The 15,745-nt window shown below is 31.1% G+C and overlaps 2 protein-coding genes and 1 long non-coding RNA gene across 3 annotated transcripts; 2 read left to right on the top strand and 1 right to left on the bottom strand.

The window, feature by feature from the left end:
- On the top strand, positions 6 to 552 carry LOC110266183. The gene is made up of 3 exons (XR_002353189.1): positions 6 to 78; positions 151 to 252; positions 331 to 552. It is a non-coding gene; the product is annotated as an uncharacterized LOC110266183 (long non-coding RNA).
- Positions 13,822 to 14,232, top strand: LOC107614944. The gene has a single exon (XM_016317069.1). The coding sequence runs from the start codon at positions 13,822 to 13,824 to the stop codon at positions 14,230 to 14,232; it is 411 nt and encodes a 136-aa protein (XP_016172555.1).
- On the bottom strand, positions 14,364 to 15,059 carry LOC107614943. Its single transcript, XM_016317068.1, has 3 exons — positions 14,619 to 15,059; positions 14,476 to 14,577; positions 14,364 to 14,393 (listed from the first exon to the last, which is right to left on the bottom strand). Exons 1-3 carry the CDS (start codon positions 15,057 to 15,059, stop codon positions 14,364 to 14,366), a joined length of 573 nt encoding a protein of 190 aa, XP_016172554.1.

The raw sequence follows: 15,745 nt of genomic DNA, 5'->3' as shown, positions 1-15,745 counted from the left end.
TAGATCCGCCGTTGTTAGAGCTTCTGTCCGAGTCCTGCCGCCGGAGAACACCTCTGCCGCCACTGAGATTTGCCGCCGGTGAGGTTTTAAGTTGGTTTTCGTTTCCTTTGAATTTCCGGGAGCTTAATCATCACTGTATGTTTGTTTCAGTCGCCGTTGCCGGAGTTCTAGTCGTCGCCGCCGTTCGAGGTGGCTGCCGGAGCTATCGCCAAACCGGTTCAGCGACCGCCGCTGTTTCATTTTCTTAGTTCGGTAAGTATTTATGTTTCAAAAACCTGTGTTAGTATTCTGTTATATTTGGTTATAAACTCTGAGGTTCTGGTAATGTAGGGTCGTGTTGTGAGCGTTGCATGTCGCTCTTAAGTTGCTGTGAGTGCTGCGAAAGTGATCAGGGACTGAGTTTGTGGTTGCTGTTGGTTTCGGGTTAAGAGAAATGGTTTTGTTGACGCATTTTGAGTTATGGTTTCGACGAGTCAAGGTAGGGGTTTTTCTTAAAATCTAATTTCTATTACAGAGTTGTGGTAAATAGATATTAATGTGAGAGAACATATGCCTGTTTTGTAATTTCCTTGGGTTGAGTACTGTTGTTGTGATAATGGTTGTTGGAAGTGATTTGACTGATTAACAGGTGTTTGGTTTGGTTTGGTTGGGACTCGAAAATGGTGGCAAAGTCCGAGTTTTAGAGGAGATGCTGCCGAAATTTTATAAAATTAGAAATTTCATTTGAAGTAGTTATTTTAAAAGGTTTAATTTTATGCATTATATGATTTGAGATTACTTCATTTATCAAAGAAAAAGTTATGTTTTGGATTGAGAATTGTTAGTGAACGAAACGGAAAGAGGGATGATGATGATTGATTTGAAATATGATTTTTAAATGAATTTGGAAATGGGATATGGATTGACGAATGATGATGACATTGAGAATGGCTTAGATATTGATGAATGATGAATGAATTATTTATGTGGCTTATGAATTTGAAATATCTGAGATACGAGGTTCCCTGGATTAAGTGCCTTGGCTTGCCACCACGTGTACCAGGTTGAAAACTCGATACTCTGTTGACCCTACGACGTAAGTGTGTGAGCGGGCACTAAATAAATTCCCGGAAATGTTACCCCCATTGAGTAATATTGATTATTTGAGAAAAAGATGCACGTCGGGGGACAGTCTAAGTACAATTCAGACTTGTCGGGTTGGCTGGATAACCGACAGATGAGCCTCATCAGTGACGATTGGATTTTTGACGGTTTAGAATTTCACAAATGAAATCTCATTGAAGTATAGTCTCTAAACCAACAATAATCCTTTCATGCAAAAATTTGTTTGTCACAAGTACAAACCCCTAAAATCTATAAACCGAAGTATTTAAACCTCGGGTCGTTCTCCCTAGGAATTACAATAAAGTGCCTTGTTATTGGTCATGAGTTATTTTGGGGTTTTGGATAAGAAGCATGAAAAGTAAATGGCAATGAAAATAAACTAACAACTATAAAAGGCTCTTGGTAAGGTGTGAGAACTAGAAGTCCTATCCTAGTTATCCTTCTCAATTGTGATGAGAATTGTTCATTGCTACCACTTAGTTAACCCTTACTAATTGAAGGAAAGTCAAGTGGATGAATTGACTTGAGCCACAAGTTCTAGCCAACTCCCAAGGAAAGACTAGCTTTAGTGCACTCCAAACCAATTAGCAATCTCTCCAATTACCAATCAACAAAGGAATTAGATAACTCAAGTGTCACTAATTACTCTACCTAGGCCAAGAGGAACAAAATCTATACTATATCTAGAAGAGGCATTTCAACAAACACATAAAAGGCAATAAAAGTAAACAACATAAATTGCAAGAATTAAAGAGAGATCTAACTACAAAGGCAAGAGATCAACAATAGAAAAGCAAAGAAGACACATTTATTATGAATTACCTCTTATTGAATTGGAAGAATGTAGAAAGAACAATACTAGAGATCTACAACAAAATATAAGAACAACATAAAGGAAATTACAACAAAAGAGTAGAAGAAGATTGAATGTAGCAACAAAGGATTGAGAGATAGAAGTGGAAGAAAGCAAAGATTAAAACCTAGATCTAAGAACTAAACCTAATCCTAATCCTAATTCTAGAGAGAAGTGAGAGCTTCTCTCTCTAAAAACTAACTCTCACTACTAAACTAAGCTAATTGATAACTAACATCTAAGGTGTGAAAAGTATGAAAAGTCCTAAGTGATGCCTTCCCCTTAATCCTTCATCCTTTTATTCCTTTCCCTTAGCAATTTGGCGCCAAAATGGGTTCAGAAAACCTCTCAAATCGCCAGGCACGTGTTGCATTAATGAGGTCATGTGCCATCATCGGCGCGTGCGCGCATGGTACGCGTGCGCGTCCTTGGCTAGTTCTGCGATGTGCGCGCGAGCGCCTTGTGCGCGTGCGCGTGCATGGCTGACTTTGTTTCTTTTGACTTTTTATGCTTCTCTCCACTTGTATGCTTCCTTCCTTGCTTCCTTTGATCCATGCCTAGCCTATTTCAATCTTGGAATTACTAGCAAACACATCAAGGCATCTTATGGAATCAAGGAAGAACTAAAATTCTGAATTAATGATTGTGTTGTTTGATTGCGTGGTTGGTTTTTGATTGAGATTTTCTTATAAAAAAGGAAAGATTTCGAATTTCTGAAAGATTAAGCATTGTTTCTTTGAAAAGGTTGTGAACGATTACCTATTGGTTTTTAAAAGATTCATAAAGCAATAATAATCACTGAGCTTGAAAACAGTTTTCTTGTTAAATATCTTCTTATGACAACTTTGAAACTCCGTGGTGAGACCGTGTGGTTAGGTTCTCACCCCCCTACAGCTTTACCTTTTCAGGAATCGGATGAAGAAGCATTAAGGAGAGTTATACTGCGTTTGGTTTATATGCTGTTGTATTATTTAGATTATTTTCTTCCCTCGTCTTTGTTATTACAAGTTTGTAAGAGGGATAGGAATTGTATGTTTTATATTTTCTAATATGTTGAGTTATTATGTAAGGAGTCTTGTATATGATTCTATGCCTGCTTGTATTCTTTCTTAAGATAAAGTATTTATTTCCGGTTTTCAAAGAAATCAGCGATACAGTGTCGAGTCACAGGCTCCTATTTTAGTATTTAGTATGTAAAGTAGTCATAATACTTCTTTCTATCAGAGTAGCGCAGCCGGAAGCGTGATTTCTGATAGTGAGGGTGTTACATTATGGTATCAGAGCGGTCTTTCCTGTAGAGCCTTGGGAATGGACTGATTATGCTTCAATTGCATACTTTGAGAGTTTGTCATGTAGTAGGTCTTGTTTGAATAACGAGAATTAGAGCTTTATGCACATGACGGTCTATTGATTAATGCCATTAGTCTTGCATTGCATAATTCCTGGTATTAAGTTTGGCCAGCTTAACACTAGTGAATTATGTATATGGAAGCACCAATGGGTTATCATAGACAATATGCAAGTCATAGGTAATGCGAATCGTGGGTTTTGGGAACATTAGGAGTTAATTCTTGAGGTTACTCGGTTAGGTGTCTTGAACTTTGCGAATATCACGTATCTTATTCCTGCTTGGTATGCTCTAAGGTTCTTGTCTGCGATACTTTTCTCGGAAAGTGAACAGATTATCTTTCAATCCTACTCTCTTGTTCACGTACGCTCTTGTTTGATCCTAACTGCATATGCCTGTTTAAAACCCTTGGTGTATTTACCTTCTTTATTTAGGCACTTCCTTTTGAATCATGTATTTTTTGATATACATCTGAATCTGTTTTGATGTAGGACCCCTTTTTAAGTTTATATTTTGAGTCCTTTGTAAACAAATTGTAATTTAGTTTTTCTCTTATTCGATGATAATTACAGCCATTCTTTAAATCTTAACAAAACCGTTTTTTATTTGAAATATACAACCACTTTTAATTTGATAGATACTTCTTTATATAAACATTGAAAGTTTCTTATACAGTTTAAAACTAGTGGTTTTCAATACCTCTCCTGTTTTTTCACTGATTTATGGAAATTCATATATACTTTAAATACAATTTGATTTTCTAACAATCTTATTACAGTTTTTACGAATATCCTTATTTAACTATATATTTAGATATTTTTTTAAAAAAAGGTTTTTGTCTCTTTCCAGTTGGTTTTGTTTGGTAAGGTTCACCTAATTTATTTTTTATTTATTATTTATTAAAATTTGGTTTAGCATACTATATTATTTATGCAATTGTTGTTCTTACAAAAAAAAATATATATGTTGGACTCATGTCTTAATTCTCATGAATGGACCAATTTCTTCCTGAAACTTTTTATTTCTGTGGATGTCATATTTGATTCTGTTTTTAATTACTCTTTTATTGTTTTTTTTTTTTTAACGTCACCATTAGTCTTAGTTTTCTATTTCTTGTGAATCTCATTCTCATCTGAGTCAACTTGAATTCGTTTCCATCTAATGCACCATTGTCCTTTTATTTGTCTTTCTTTAGTCAAAGGTTCTTTCTTAAGAATTTTCTATTGATTGAGTTGTCTTCCTGGCGCGTTTTGTATTCCTTTAGACCAATTGAAAACTCATTTGATAATCCACAGCCAGTGAGTTCTTGTTTGAATTCCCTTAATTTAAAGATCCTTTCTTCCATGGGCTGATTTCGTTTTAAGCACATCGTGATCATCTTAAATGATACTTGCGAGGTGGTTATTTCAAGTATACTTTCAGAATTTTGTTTTGAACCATTTTTGAAAAGGTTTTGAATTTTTTTGAAGAAATTTAAGTTTTGAATCAACTTTTTAAGTTGCTAAGTTTCTTCTTAAGCTTTTCGTTTCTATGAGTGACATGCTTTATGAATTCTAATTGAAATCCTTTAATTTAAGTTTTTCTTAAAATGAGTTAGTTTCCTTTTTAGCACATCTTAATATTATTGAACATCCTTATAAAGTTGTGACTTCAAGTATATTATTGAAATTTTGTTTTAAACTTTTTTAAACAAGTTCTGATTTATTTTTATGCAAAGTTGTCCCTGACTTGAATTGCTTTACTTGAGCAGTGCCTCTCTTTGGTGTGATTTGAACTTGTTTTGGGGCGATATAACCGTTTATTGAAGTTTTAATAAAATCACTTTCAATTCAGTCTACACTCTTTTACCTTATACTCTGAAAATTTCTATATGTGATTTAAACATGTTCGATTGTAATGCATCATCTTTTCTTTTATGAGTAAAACTTTATCTCAGATTTTCTTCCAACAAGATTGTAGTTTTTATACATGCTTGAAAAAGAAGAGAAAATACAATTTTGCTCTTAGCCAAATTAATCTTTCCATTTACAAAGTTTGTGTAATCTATTTCCACTTGAATTTATATTGAAATAATGCCACATTTATGCTTTTATTACTCTTTTGAAGGATGTTTGTTATCCATTTTCTCTTTCAGAACATGAAATGATTTTCCCTTAAGTTTCCATTCTTTACGAACAATGCATTCGAAAATATTTTTTTACCATACTCTTGAGTTCTATAAACTGTCTCTGGTTTGGATATTCTTCTTCTGCAAACCTCATATTTACTTGACTCAGCTTGAATTCGTTTCAAAATACTGCATTGTTTTTCATCTTATTGGTCTTATCAAATTCCTTCGATTCAAGAGTTACCCATAAAGTTATTAGTTGACTCTTTTTTCCAACACTCTTTATTACTTGTTCATCCTTGTCTACTTGTGATTTCAGCAATTCTTTCAAATTCTCGCGAACGCGGCCCTTGTCCCTTTTTCTTTCTTTTATATGGTCTACTATCCTTCTGAATATACTCGAGATTAGTTTTGGCATTTTGTGCGACCATTAGACTTAGTAAACGACACATTAGTCCTTTAGAACACGTCTGGTGAATGCAAAAGGTGAAACTTATAAGTGTACGACATCACTGGGAGTTGTGAAACCTTGTTTTACGTGAAAGAGTTCTGTTGATATGGGACTTATGACTAGTAGTAAGGTTTGTAAAGTGTTTAACAAAGTTGAGAACCTTTAGATGAGTTGCCTAATAAAGTACGGTTGAAAAGGTGGAGATAAATTATGTTGAAATTTGAATAGTTGAGTCTTTGAAGTTAGTACGAGATCAGTATGCGGACGTTGAGCACATCATTTTAACCCCGGCTTGCATTATACCCTTTTGCCGCCTTGCTTTACCATCACACGTTTGAAACATATTATTTTGTGCAACAAGCCTATCTTGTGGCTTTGTTTCACATCATACTTATACCCTTTATATTTATATGCCATATGAAAATTCTGGTATTTGAAACTATATGAATATATATATTGAGAATTTTTTTTGCCTTTTCTCTAAATAAGTTCAAGAGTGAAGTAACATGAAATCTCTTTTATTTTGTATCAATTTTCGAGGACGAAAATTTTTATAAGGTGGGTAGGATGTAAGACCCAAGAATTTTAAAAGTTTTATTTTAAATCAATCTCAAATCATATATTTATTTATAGTTTTAATTTCAGAAATTATTTTTATTAAAGATAATAAAAATTTTATATGATTTGATTTTAGATGATTTATATTTATATAATTTAATGCTTTAAGTTAAAGATAAAGAGAAATTAATTATATTATCATGAATGTTCAATTAGAGTAATTTATTGAAAATCAGTTAGTATTTTTATACTACAAATAATATTTTAAAGTAATTTTAGAGATTAAATTAGTTTTTCAAATATTAATACTTTATGCTCCAATTTTATTAAAATTACCAAATTATCCCTATACCTAATTTTTACCAAAACCCTAAATCCCCAAAATATCACCCTAACCCTAATTTTCCCAAAAAAACCCAGCTGCCTTATCTCCTCAGCCACCGAATCCCTTTTCTAACCTAAACTCAGCAGCAAATCCATGGAAAGAAAGAAAGAAACAGAAAGAAAAGAAAGGAGAGAAGTGAGAGGGGAAGGTTGCGGAAAGAAAGAAAGGGGGAAAAGAGGGAGGCGGTGCGGCGGGTGTCACTGCCGCCGTCGGCGCCGCTGTCGAGAGGAGAAGAGAGGGAGATCTGAGAGAGAGTGTTAGAGCTTCTGTCCGAGTCCTGCCGCCGGAGAACACCTCTGCCGCCACTGAGATTTGCCGCCGGTGAGGTTTTAAGTTTGTTTTCGTTTCCTTTGAATTTCCGGGAGCTTAATCATCGCTGTATGTTTGTTTCAGTCGCCGTTGCCGGAGTTCTAGTCGTCGCCGCCATTCGAGGTGGCTGCCGCCAAACCGGTTCAGCGACCGCCGCTGTTTCATTTTCTTAGTTCGGTAAGTATTTATGTTTTGAAAACCCGTGTTTGTATTCTGTTATATTTGGTTATAAACTCTGAGGTTCTGGTAATGTAGGGTCATGTTGTGAGCGTTGCATGTCGCTCTTAAGTTGCTGTGAGTGCTGCGAAAGTGATCAGGGACTGAGTTTGTGGTTGCTGTTGGTTTCGGGTTAAGAGAAACGGTTTTGTTGACGCATTTTGAGTTATGGTTTCGACGAGTCAAGGTAGGGGTTTTTCTTAAAATCTAATTTCTATTACAGAGTTGTGGTAAATAGATATTAATGTGAGAGAACATATGCCTGTGATTATAATTGTCTTCTAAATGTGGTTGTTTGCTGGACTGAATGACTGATTGCTTGATTACTTGAGTAGTTTGTGATTACTGAAAAGAGATTAGTTTGAAAGGTTATTTAGTTGATTATTATGAAAAATGGCTTTTCTTGGTTTTGAAGCTATTTTTGATGATGTAAAGGAATTGGCTTTGGAAATGGTTTAATTTTGAGTTAGTGACTTTATAAATGACTCTATAAATGAATTAGTATTTGAGCTGGTTTGATTTTAAAAAGAGATTTATTATGGGCACTAATTCGTTTTGAAAATAATTTGATATTGGAACTAGCTGAATCTTGAAAAATGATTGAGGTTTTGGAAAGGTTTGAGAAATGTTTGGATGGGACCCGAAAAGGGTGGCAGAATCCAAGTTTTAGAGGAGATGCTGCCGAAATTTTATAAAATTAGAAATTTCATTTGAAGTAGTTATTTTAAAAGGTTTAATTTTAAGTATTATATGATTTGAGATTACTTCATTTATCAAAGAAAAAGTTATGTTTTGGATTGAGAATTGTTAGTGAACGAAACGGAAAGAGGGATGATGATGATTGATTTGAAATATGATTTTTAAATGAATTTGGAAATGAGATATGGATTGACGAATGATGATGACATTGAGAATGGCTTAGATATTGATGAATGATGAATGAATTATTTATGTGGCTTATGAATTTGAAATATCTGAGATACGAGGTTCCCTGGATTAAGTGCCGTGGCTTGCCACCACGTGTACCAGGTTGAAAACTCGATACTCTGTTGACCCTACGACGTAAGTGTGTGACCGGGCACTATATAAATTCTCGGGAATGTTACCCCCATTGAGTAATATTGATTATTTGAGAAAAAACTATGCATAGACTCTTGGGTTCGAATTTCTGAAAGATTAAGCATTGTTTCTTTGAAAAGGTTGTGAACGATTACCTATTGGTTTTTAAAAGATTCATAAGGCAATAATAATCACAGAGCTTGAAAACAGTTTTCTTGTTAAATATCTTCTTATGACAACTTTGAAACTCCGTGGTGAGACCGTGTGGTTAGGTTCTCACCCCCCTACAGCTTTACCTTTTCAGGAACCGGATGAAGAAGCATTAAGGAGAGTTATACTGCGTTTGGTTTATATGCTGTTGTATTATTTAGATTATTTTCTTCCCTCGTCTTTGTTATTACAAGTTTGTAAGAGGGATAGGAATTGTATGTTTTATATTTTCTAATATGTTGAGTTATTATGTAAGGAGTCTTGTATATGATTTTATGCCTGCTTGTATTCTTTCTTAAGATAAAGTATTTATTTTCGGTTTTCAAAGAAATCAGCGATACAGTGTTGAGTCACAGGCTCCTATTTTAGTATTTAGTATGTAAAGTAGTCATAATACTTCTTTCTATCAGAGTAGCGCAGCCGGAAGCGTGATTTCTGATAGTGAGAGTGTTACAATTTACATAATAAATATCATCTGAAAAATTAATTTTTAATCAATCATTAAAAGATTTTTCTTTTTTTAGTATTTGAAATTTTCTTTTAATTATTTCTTATAAACAACTGTAAATAGATATTTTAATACAAACAAAATAACAAGATAGCGTCTACATAATACGATACCAAAAAAATAACTATGTTTTTTTATTTTTTTTTTGTCTACCATGTTTAATTTTGGGTGCACATATTTTTAGTGAGTTTTATTTTGATATATTGACAGTGTAAAATGCATTTTACATAGACGTACAATTATATTTGGTCTATTGGATGATAATTCACACAGTTAATATAAAAAGTAATTATTTTTGTTAATGTAATGTTACGTCATTAGATGTAAATATAAAATTATTTTATCTTAACACTGCATTAAAATTAAATTTATTTTTAATTTCTCTTTATAACAAAAAGTAAAGTCTGTTGTTACCATTTTCATTCTTAAAAAAAATCAACTCTACCAAAACATATATTCTCTCTTTCTACAATTTGATCATAAATAATATAGTAATAGTTAAATCCACCAATAAATATATTGGCTATTATCACACTATAAAACAAATTAAATATAAAGACTATTAGAACTTATAAATCTATAAAATCGCACTGTCTTTGATTCGTGCAATGGTTTACTCATCAAATAAACTTAAAATATAAACCAAAAATATTTATAAAATGGACCTAATATCACTTAAAAGAATCATAGAAAATAATCAACTTACCTTATCATCCATGAGAACCATTTCTATGTAAGTCGTCTTGTTCTTGTCAAATTTGGATGGGACTTTCCATAACCTTATAATTCTTGCTTTTATTTTTCAAACTGTTTCATTACATAATCTACCATATAGATAACACTGTTGATAGAATCGTAGTTAGTAGCCCTTAGGTATGAAAAATAATAAACAGAAGAAGATCTATGTTTGAGGTACGAATTTTCTAGATGATAAATAATTGTAATAATTTACTATTACTCCTTATATATACACACTAATTATACACGGTAATAATTAGCAAATATTTTTAATGGAGATACTTGCTACATACAATTAGGTAAAATTTATGCCATTATATTTTATTAACCTTTATGATTAATTCAATAGAGATACTTACTCAATATACATGTTATCTATATTAATTATATGCCAATATTTTTAAGAAAGAGCTAAAAGAGGAGATATATTCGTATAACCCTAACATTCATACTCTCCTTCTTTACCTTCACAGTCTTCTTCTCTATCTTTTCCTTCCTCCTCTTCAACTCCAAGATCAAGCCATGGTATAACTACCACGCGTATCGCACCTATCTCAACATGTCATGGACCACACACTTTCTAAATCTTTGTGACTGGTACATCCACCTCCTCTGCACTTCATCCACCAAAAGCATCTACTTACACGTCTTTGGTAACATCGCACTGTCTTTGATTCGTGCAAGGGTTTACTTATCAAATAAACTTAAAATATGAACCAAAAATATTTATAAAATGGACCTAGTATCATTTGAAAGAATCATGAAAAATAATCAACTTATCTTATTATCCGTGAGAACCATTTCTATATGTAAGTTGTCTTGTTTTTGTCAAATTTAGATAGGACTTTCCATAATCTTATATATATTACGGTAGTTTTTTTTTAATATATATACATATACATAAATAATTCTATACATATACATAAATAAAAAAATATATAAATTATATTTTGTTAAACTCTATGTTACCGGTTATTAAAAACATCTAAATTACATATATTAATTATTTTTTGTTATAATTATTTCGTTTTATATATATGATTATTTTTTATTCTATAATCGTGCAATAATTTTTTATTTTTTATATCCATATATATATTCTTCAATCCGGGCTCCATTCATACGCATATTAATAGTTTTTTCTAATAGTGATGTTTTAATTTTTCGTTTTTATTTTTTTCACGTATCTTTCCTTTTTTTTTTGTAAATAGTGATGTTTTAATTTTTTTAAATACATTTTTCTTAATAATTACATTACTAATCTGAAATATAAAATGAGAAAAAAGGTGATATATATATATATCCAAAAAAGAAAATAAACTTAAAATCAGAAAAAAAAATTTATATTAAAAAATATAAAAATAATATATTCAAAAAGAATAGTCATAATATATAAATTGAGTCAACAATAATTTAAATTTCTCTAAAACTAATTTAATCAAATACCAATATTAGAAATAAATTACTTAAATAATATTTAATCTATTCTAGTTCTTAGACACATATAGATTAGAGTCATTCTCGTAACGACAACCAACTGAAACAATATCGTAAGTTCGAACATTTAGAATTCGTGCAAATTCAGACTATTCCTTTGTTCTTTGAAAACCTTCTGTATCCTTGATAGAGTTAAATCGTAATTTCTTTTATGAAAAAAGAGTTACGGAGGTGACTTTGATGTGTTAGAGACTAAAATTCGGAAGTCACTATTTATATTTAAATGTGACGCCCATTAAACCCTAAAAGCCAAATAAAATAGTATCTCTGATTTTATTCTCATTTACTTCTAAATCTAAAGTAATAATAACTTATTTAATTTAGTATTTATGATGATAATAAATGAGATGACCATTATATAAGTCATTTAATATAAAATAGCTTAATTTACGATTAAAATTATTATATGTATTGTTATTTTGTTATCTATTTTAAGTAATTACTAACATTTTATTTTTCTAATTATTTGCTTGTCTTATTTATCATTTATGCTTTCAATCAATTATATTAATAAACAAATAAATTAAATTAACTCCGGTTATATTTGGACTATTCAACAATTCAATATAATCTTTTTAATTTGGGATTAACTACTAACGATAGAAAATAAAAAAATTAGAGTAATTCAATATTATGAACATTAATTATTATTGTGAAATAACCTAAAATCATAATGCAATTTATTTTTAAAGAAATAATCAAGTATTATTGTTAATTATGAAATAACTTAAAATCATAATACATTTTATTTTTAAAGAAAAAATCATCTATTGATATCTATAAATAGAAACTATCGTCAAAATACTTTGATTAAAAATATGAGGGGTTAATTACTATTCATTATTAATAATATATCGATTATATCAAAAAGTAAAAATATAATTATCCGCATTTATACCATTAGAAGAATTACCATCATGAGTAAAATTTTAAATAAAAAGAGAAAAGAATAAAATTGCATACATAGTGAATTTAAAAAATAAATATCGTTAAATAATTATACTTTTTTTAATAAATAGTAAAAAATTAAATATCATAAACTATATTCTTATAATAAAAATAGTCTCACTAATATAAATGATCAATACAATAATTATATGAAAAAATAACTAATTACATAATTGTATAATTTTTAAGATCCTATATAGTTGAATCTAATGGACAAATAAAAAAATATCTATATTATAATTTCTTAATATTTTAGCATACTATAAATCATATTATATATAAATTTATATATTATATTATAATTTTAAATCAACTGCTTAAACACATTATAACATAAACAACCATCTAAAAAGATACACCAAATTAAGAAATATCACATGGGTCACAACATACACTTTAAATTATCACGATATTTTAAATAAAAAGAGCATCAATACAGAAAAATCAATGAATATAACTAAAATAAAGAGCAACAAAGAGACACACGAAAAAAATAATAATAAAGATAATCAATAAAAATATTAACATATAAACCACATACACGAACAATGTATATATTAATTGTGAATCACAAAAAAAAAGACTATATATATATATATATGAATTAAAGTACATTTGACAAAATAGAATATTATAAAACAAAATTATAGTAAGATTATTTAAAAACAACGTAAAGATGATACATCTTTTTTGTTAATCAGAAGCAATAGATAGATTTATTTTTTATTTTTTTCTCTTCCTCTTTTTATTTATTTAATTTATTTTTTCTGCCAAAATAATTATATTTTAAGCTTTTATTAACCGAGTCAATGGCTAAAAAAATGATAGCAGCTCCATAGTTAGTTGGAGTGTCTTAATCATATCCTTTTTAAGGTATTTTTTTTATTAATATCTAAATTTTATTAGTTATTATTATAGATTGACTAATTCAATTAGTCGGCCTTCTGATCTATTTTATCTTTATTAAAAATTTAAATTTAAGATCACAAAAAAAGAAAGAAAGAAAGAAAAATGGTGAATTCTTATACCGCTAGATCAAGTAATAATAATGTATGTTATTAATTTCTTAGATGTCTTAAAAAAATGTATTTTCAAGAACTAATCATTATCAAGAAAGTTATATTTTGATGTTAGAACTTGATTTCCATATAAGTATTAAAATAGGAATGAAAAGTATTCAAGAAAATGTTAAAATATCCCCAAGTATATAAAAACAATAATAATACAGATAAATATCTTGCGCTATATTAGATATTAATTGTTCTTGCAATAATACCACCTCATCATTGGTGAATGATATTTTTGTTTATTTTTAATGTGTATTTATATTTTAACATATATTTTATATTAATAGTTGACTTTAATAATTAATTTTAGTATACTTATAATATAATTTTTGACTAAATATGTTTAACTAATCATTTAAGAGTTATAATGTGAGTATTCCCTATGATAGTATATATAGCCGCAAACTAAAGATTCGAAAGCCGCAAACTAAAGTTTCGAAACTGAACACAACAGTCAAAAGAAATGAAGACGGAGGTGAGTTTCTTGTGCAGCTACGGTGGCCAGATCAAATTCCACGATCGAAACAACCAATACTTGTACGAAGGAGGTAATAACAAGAAATTCCACGTCCGCAGCAGCATCAATTTCAATGACATGATCGCCGAGCTCTCCGCCATTAGTGGCACCGCTGACGTGGCCTACTTCAAGTACCAGATCCCAGGGTACGGCCTAGAAACCCTCCTCAGCATCACCAACGACAGAGACCTCCGCAACCTGATGCGGGACTTCGATCCAAACACACCCAACAACGTCAAGCATATCTTCCTCTTCTCCGAGGAAAATCCTTCACCCTCTCCTCCTCCTCAGCAAGTTGCTGAGAACGCATCCGAGCTGGAAGCAGGTGCTGGTCCGCGTGTGGTGTTCACTGCTTGATGCTTACATCGGCCGGTTTACTCTTCACAGCGGTACTACTTTTTTGGTGCCCTTCGTATTCACCCTTCAACAGCAAACTCATTCGGTTATGGTCGTTAACGACGATCTCAAGAGTACTGGAACTATCGCAGTTAATGATGATCAATCTGTCTCTGACAAAGCTACAAAAGTACCGGTAATTTTACATAATTTTACATAATTAACAAAGAAACTCTGCAATAGTTTAAAATTATGTAAAATTACCGGTACTTTTACAGTTTTGTCAGAGACAGATTGATCATCATTAACCGCGATAGTTCCAGTACTCTTGAGACCGTCGTTAATGACCATAACCGAATGGATTTGCTGTTGAAGGGTGAATACGAAGGGCACCAAAAAAGTAGTACCGCTGTGAAGAGTAAACCGGCCGATGTAAGCATCAAGCAGTGAACCACACGCGGACCGGCACCTGCTTCCAGCTCGGATGCGTTCTCAGCGACTTGCTGAGGAGGAGGAGAGGGTGAAGAATTTTCCTCGGAGAAGAGGAAGATATGCTTGACGTCGTTGGGTGTGTTTGGATCGAAGTCCCGCATCAGGTTGCGGAGGTCTCTGTCGTTGGTGATGCTGAGGAGGGTTTCTAGGCCGTACCCTGGGATCTGGTACTTGAAGTAGGCCACGTCAGCGGTGCCACTGATGGCGGAGAGCTTGGCGATCATGTCATTGAAATTGATGCTGCTGCGGACGTGTAGTTTCTTGTTATTGCCTCCTTCGTACCAGTATTGGTTGTTTCGATCGTGGAACTTGATCTGGCCACCATAGCTGCACAAGAAACTCACCTCCGTCTTCATTTCTTTTGACTGTTGTGTTCAGTTTCGAAACTTTAGTTTGCGGCTTTCGAAGCTTTAGTTTGCGGCTATATATATTATCATGAGGAATACTCGCATGATAACTCTTAAATGATTAATTAAATATTTTTAGTCAAGAGTTATGTTATATGAAGATATCATCATGAGAATATCCTATTATTATTATCTTCATTTGAAGAAACGTATTTTTTATTATTAAGGGGATCACTCAAATAAAGATGCATATTTCATCTTTTATTAAAGATGTTTTCGTGTTACATTTTAATTGGTTTTTATATAATTCATTCGGTGTTACTCGTCACATATTATTAAATTCTTTAAAAGATTTTTTCTTTTCAAAAATAATAAAAAATATTTAAATTGGACTAAAACCAAAAAGGTAATAGAATAACTATTAGATTTTTTTCTGAAATTGTTTATATAAAAAAATGTCATACTCATCAAAATATATATATAACAAGCTCAAGTTTCTTAAATTTTTTATTTTCTTAAATTTTTTATAAATAAAAAATAATTAATTTTTATTCGTGCGATATATAAAATAATTACTATATTATTATTACATTATAGATTAAAATTCACTAATTTAAATTTGTTTTCATTTTTAATATAAGTATTAGAAATAAATAAATTTTTATAACTAGATGTAGTGTAACAAAATATATATA

Source organism: Arachis ipaensis, chromosome B09 (assembly GCF_000816755.2).
Source record: "Arachis ipaensis cultivar K30076 chromosome B09, Araip1.1, whole genome shotgun sequence".
In the NCBI taxonomy this organism is placed as follows: Eukaryota; Viridiplantae; Streptophyta; class Magnoliopsida; order Fabales; family Fabaceae; genus Arachis; species Arachis ipaensis.
This window is presented reverse-complemented; position numbering and strand designations above follow the sequence as displayed.

Coding starts and splice junctions, on each gene's coding strand:
- LOC107614943 (XM_016317068.1), bottom strand. CDS start 15,059: ATGAAGACGGAGGTGAGTTTCTTGTGCAGCTATGGTGGCCAGATCAAG. Junction 14,578..14,618: donor CCGGTTTACTCTTCACAGCG/GTACTACTTTTT, acceptor ACCCTTCAACAG/CAAATCCATTCGGTTATGGT. Junction 14,394..14,475: donor ACAAAACTGTAAAAGTACCG/GTAATTTTACAT, acceptor GTACTTTTGTAG/CTTTGTCAGAGACAGATTGA.
- LOC107614944 (XM_016317069.1), top strand. CDS start 13,822: ATGAAGACGGAGGTGAGTTTCTTGTGCAGCTACGGTGGCCAGATCAAA.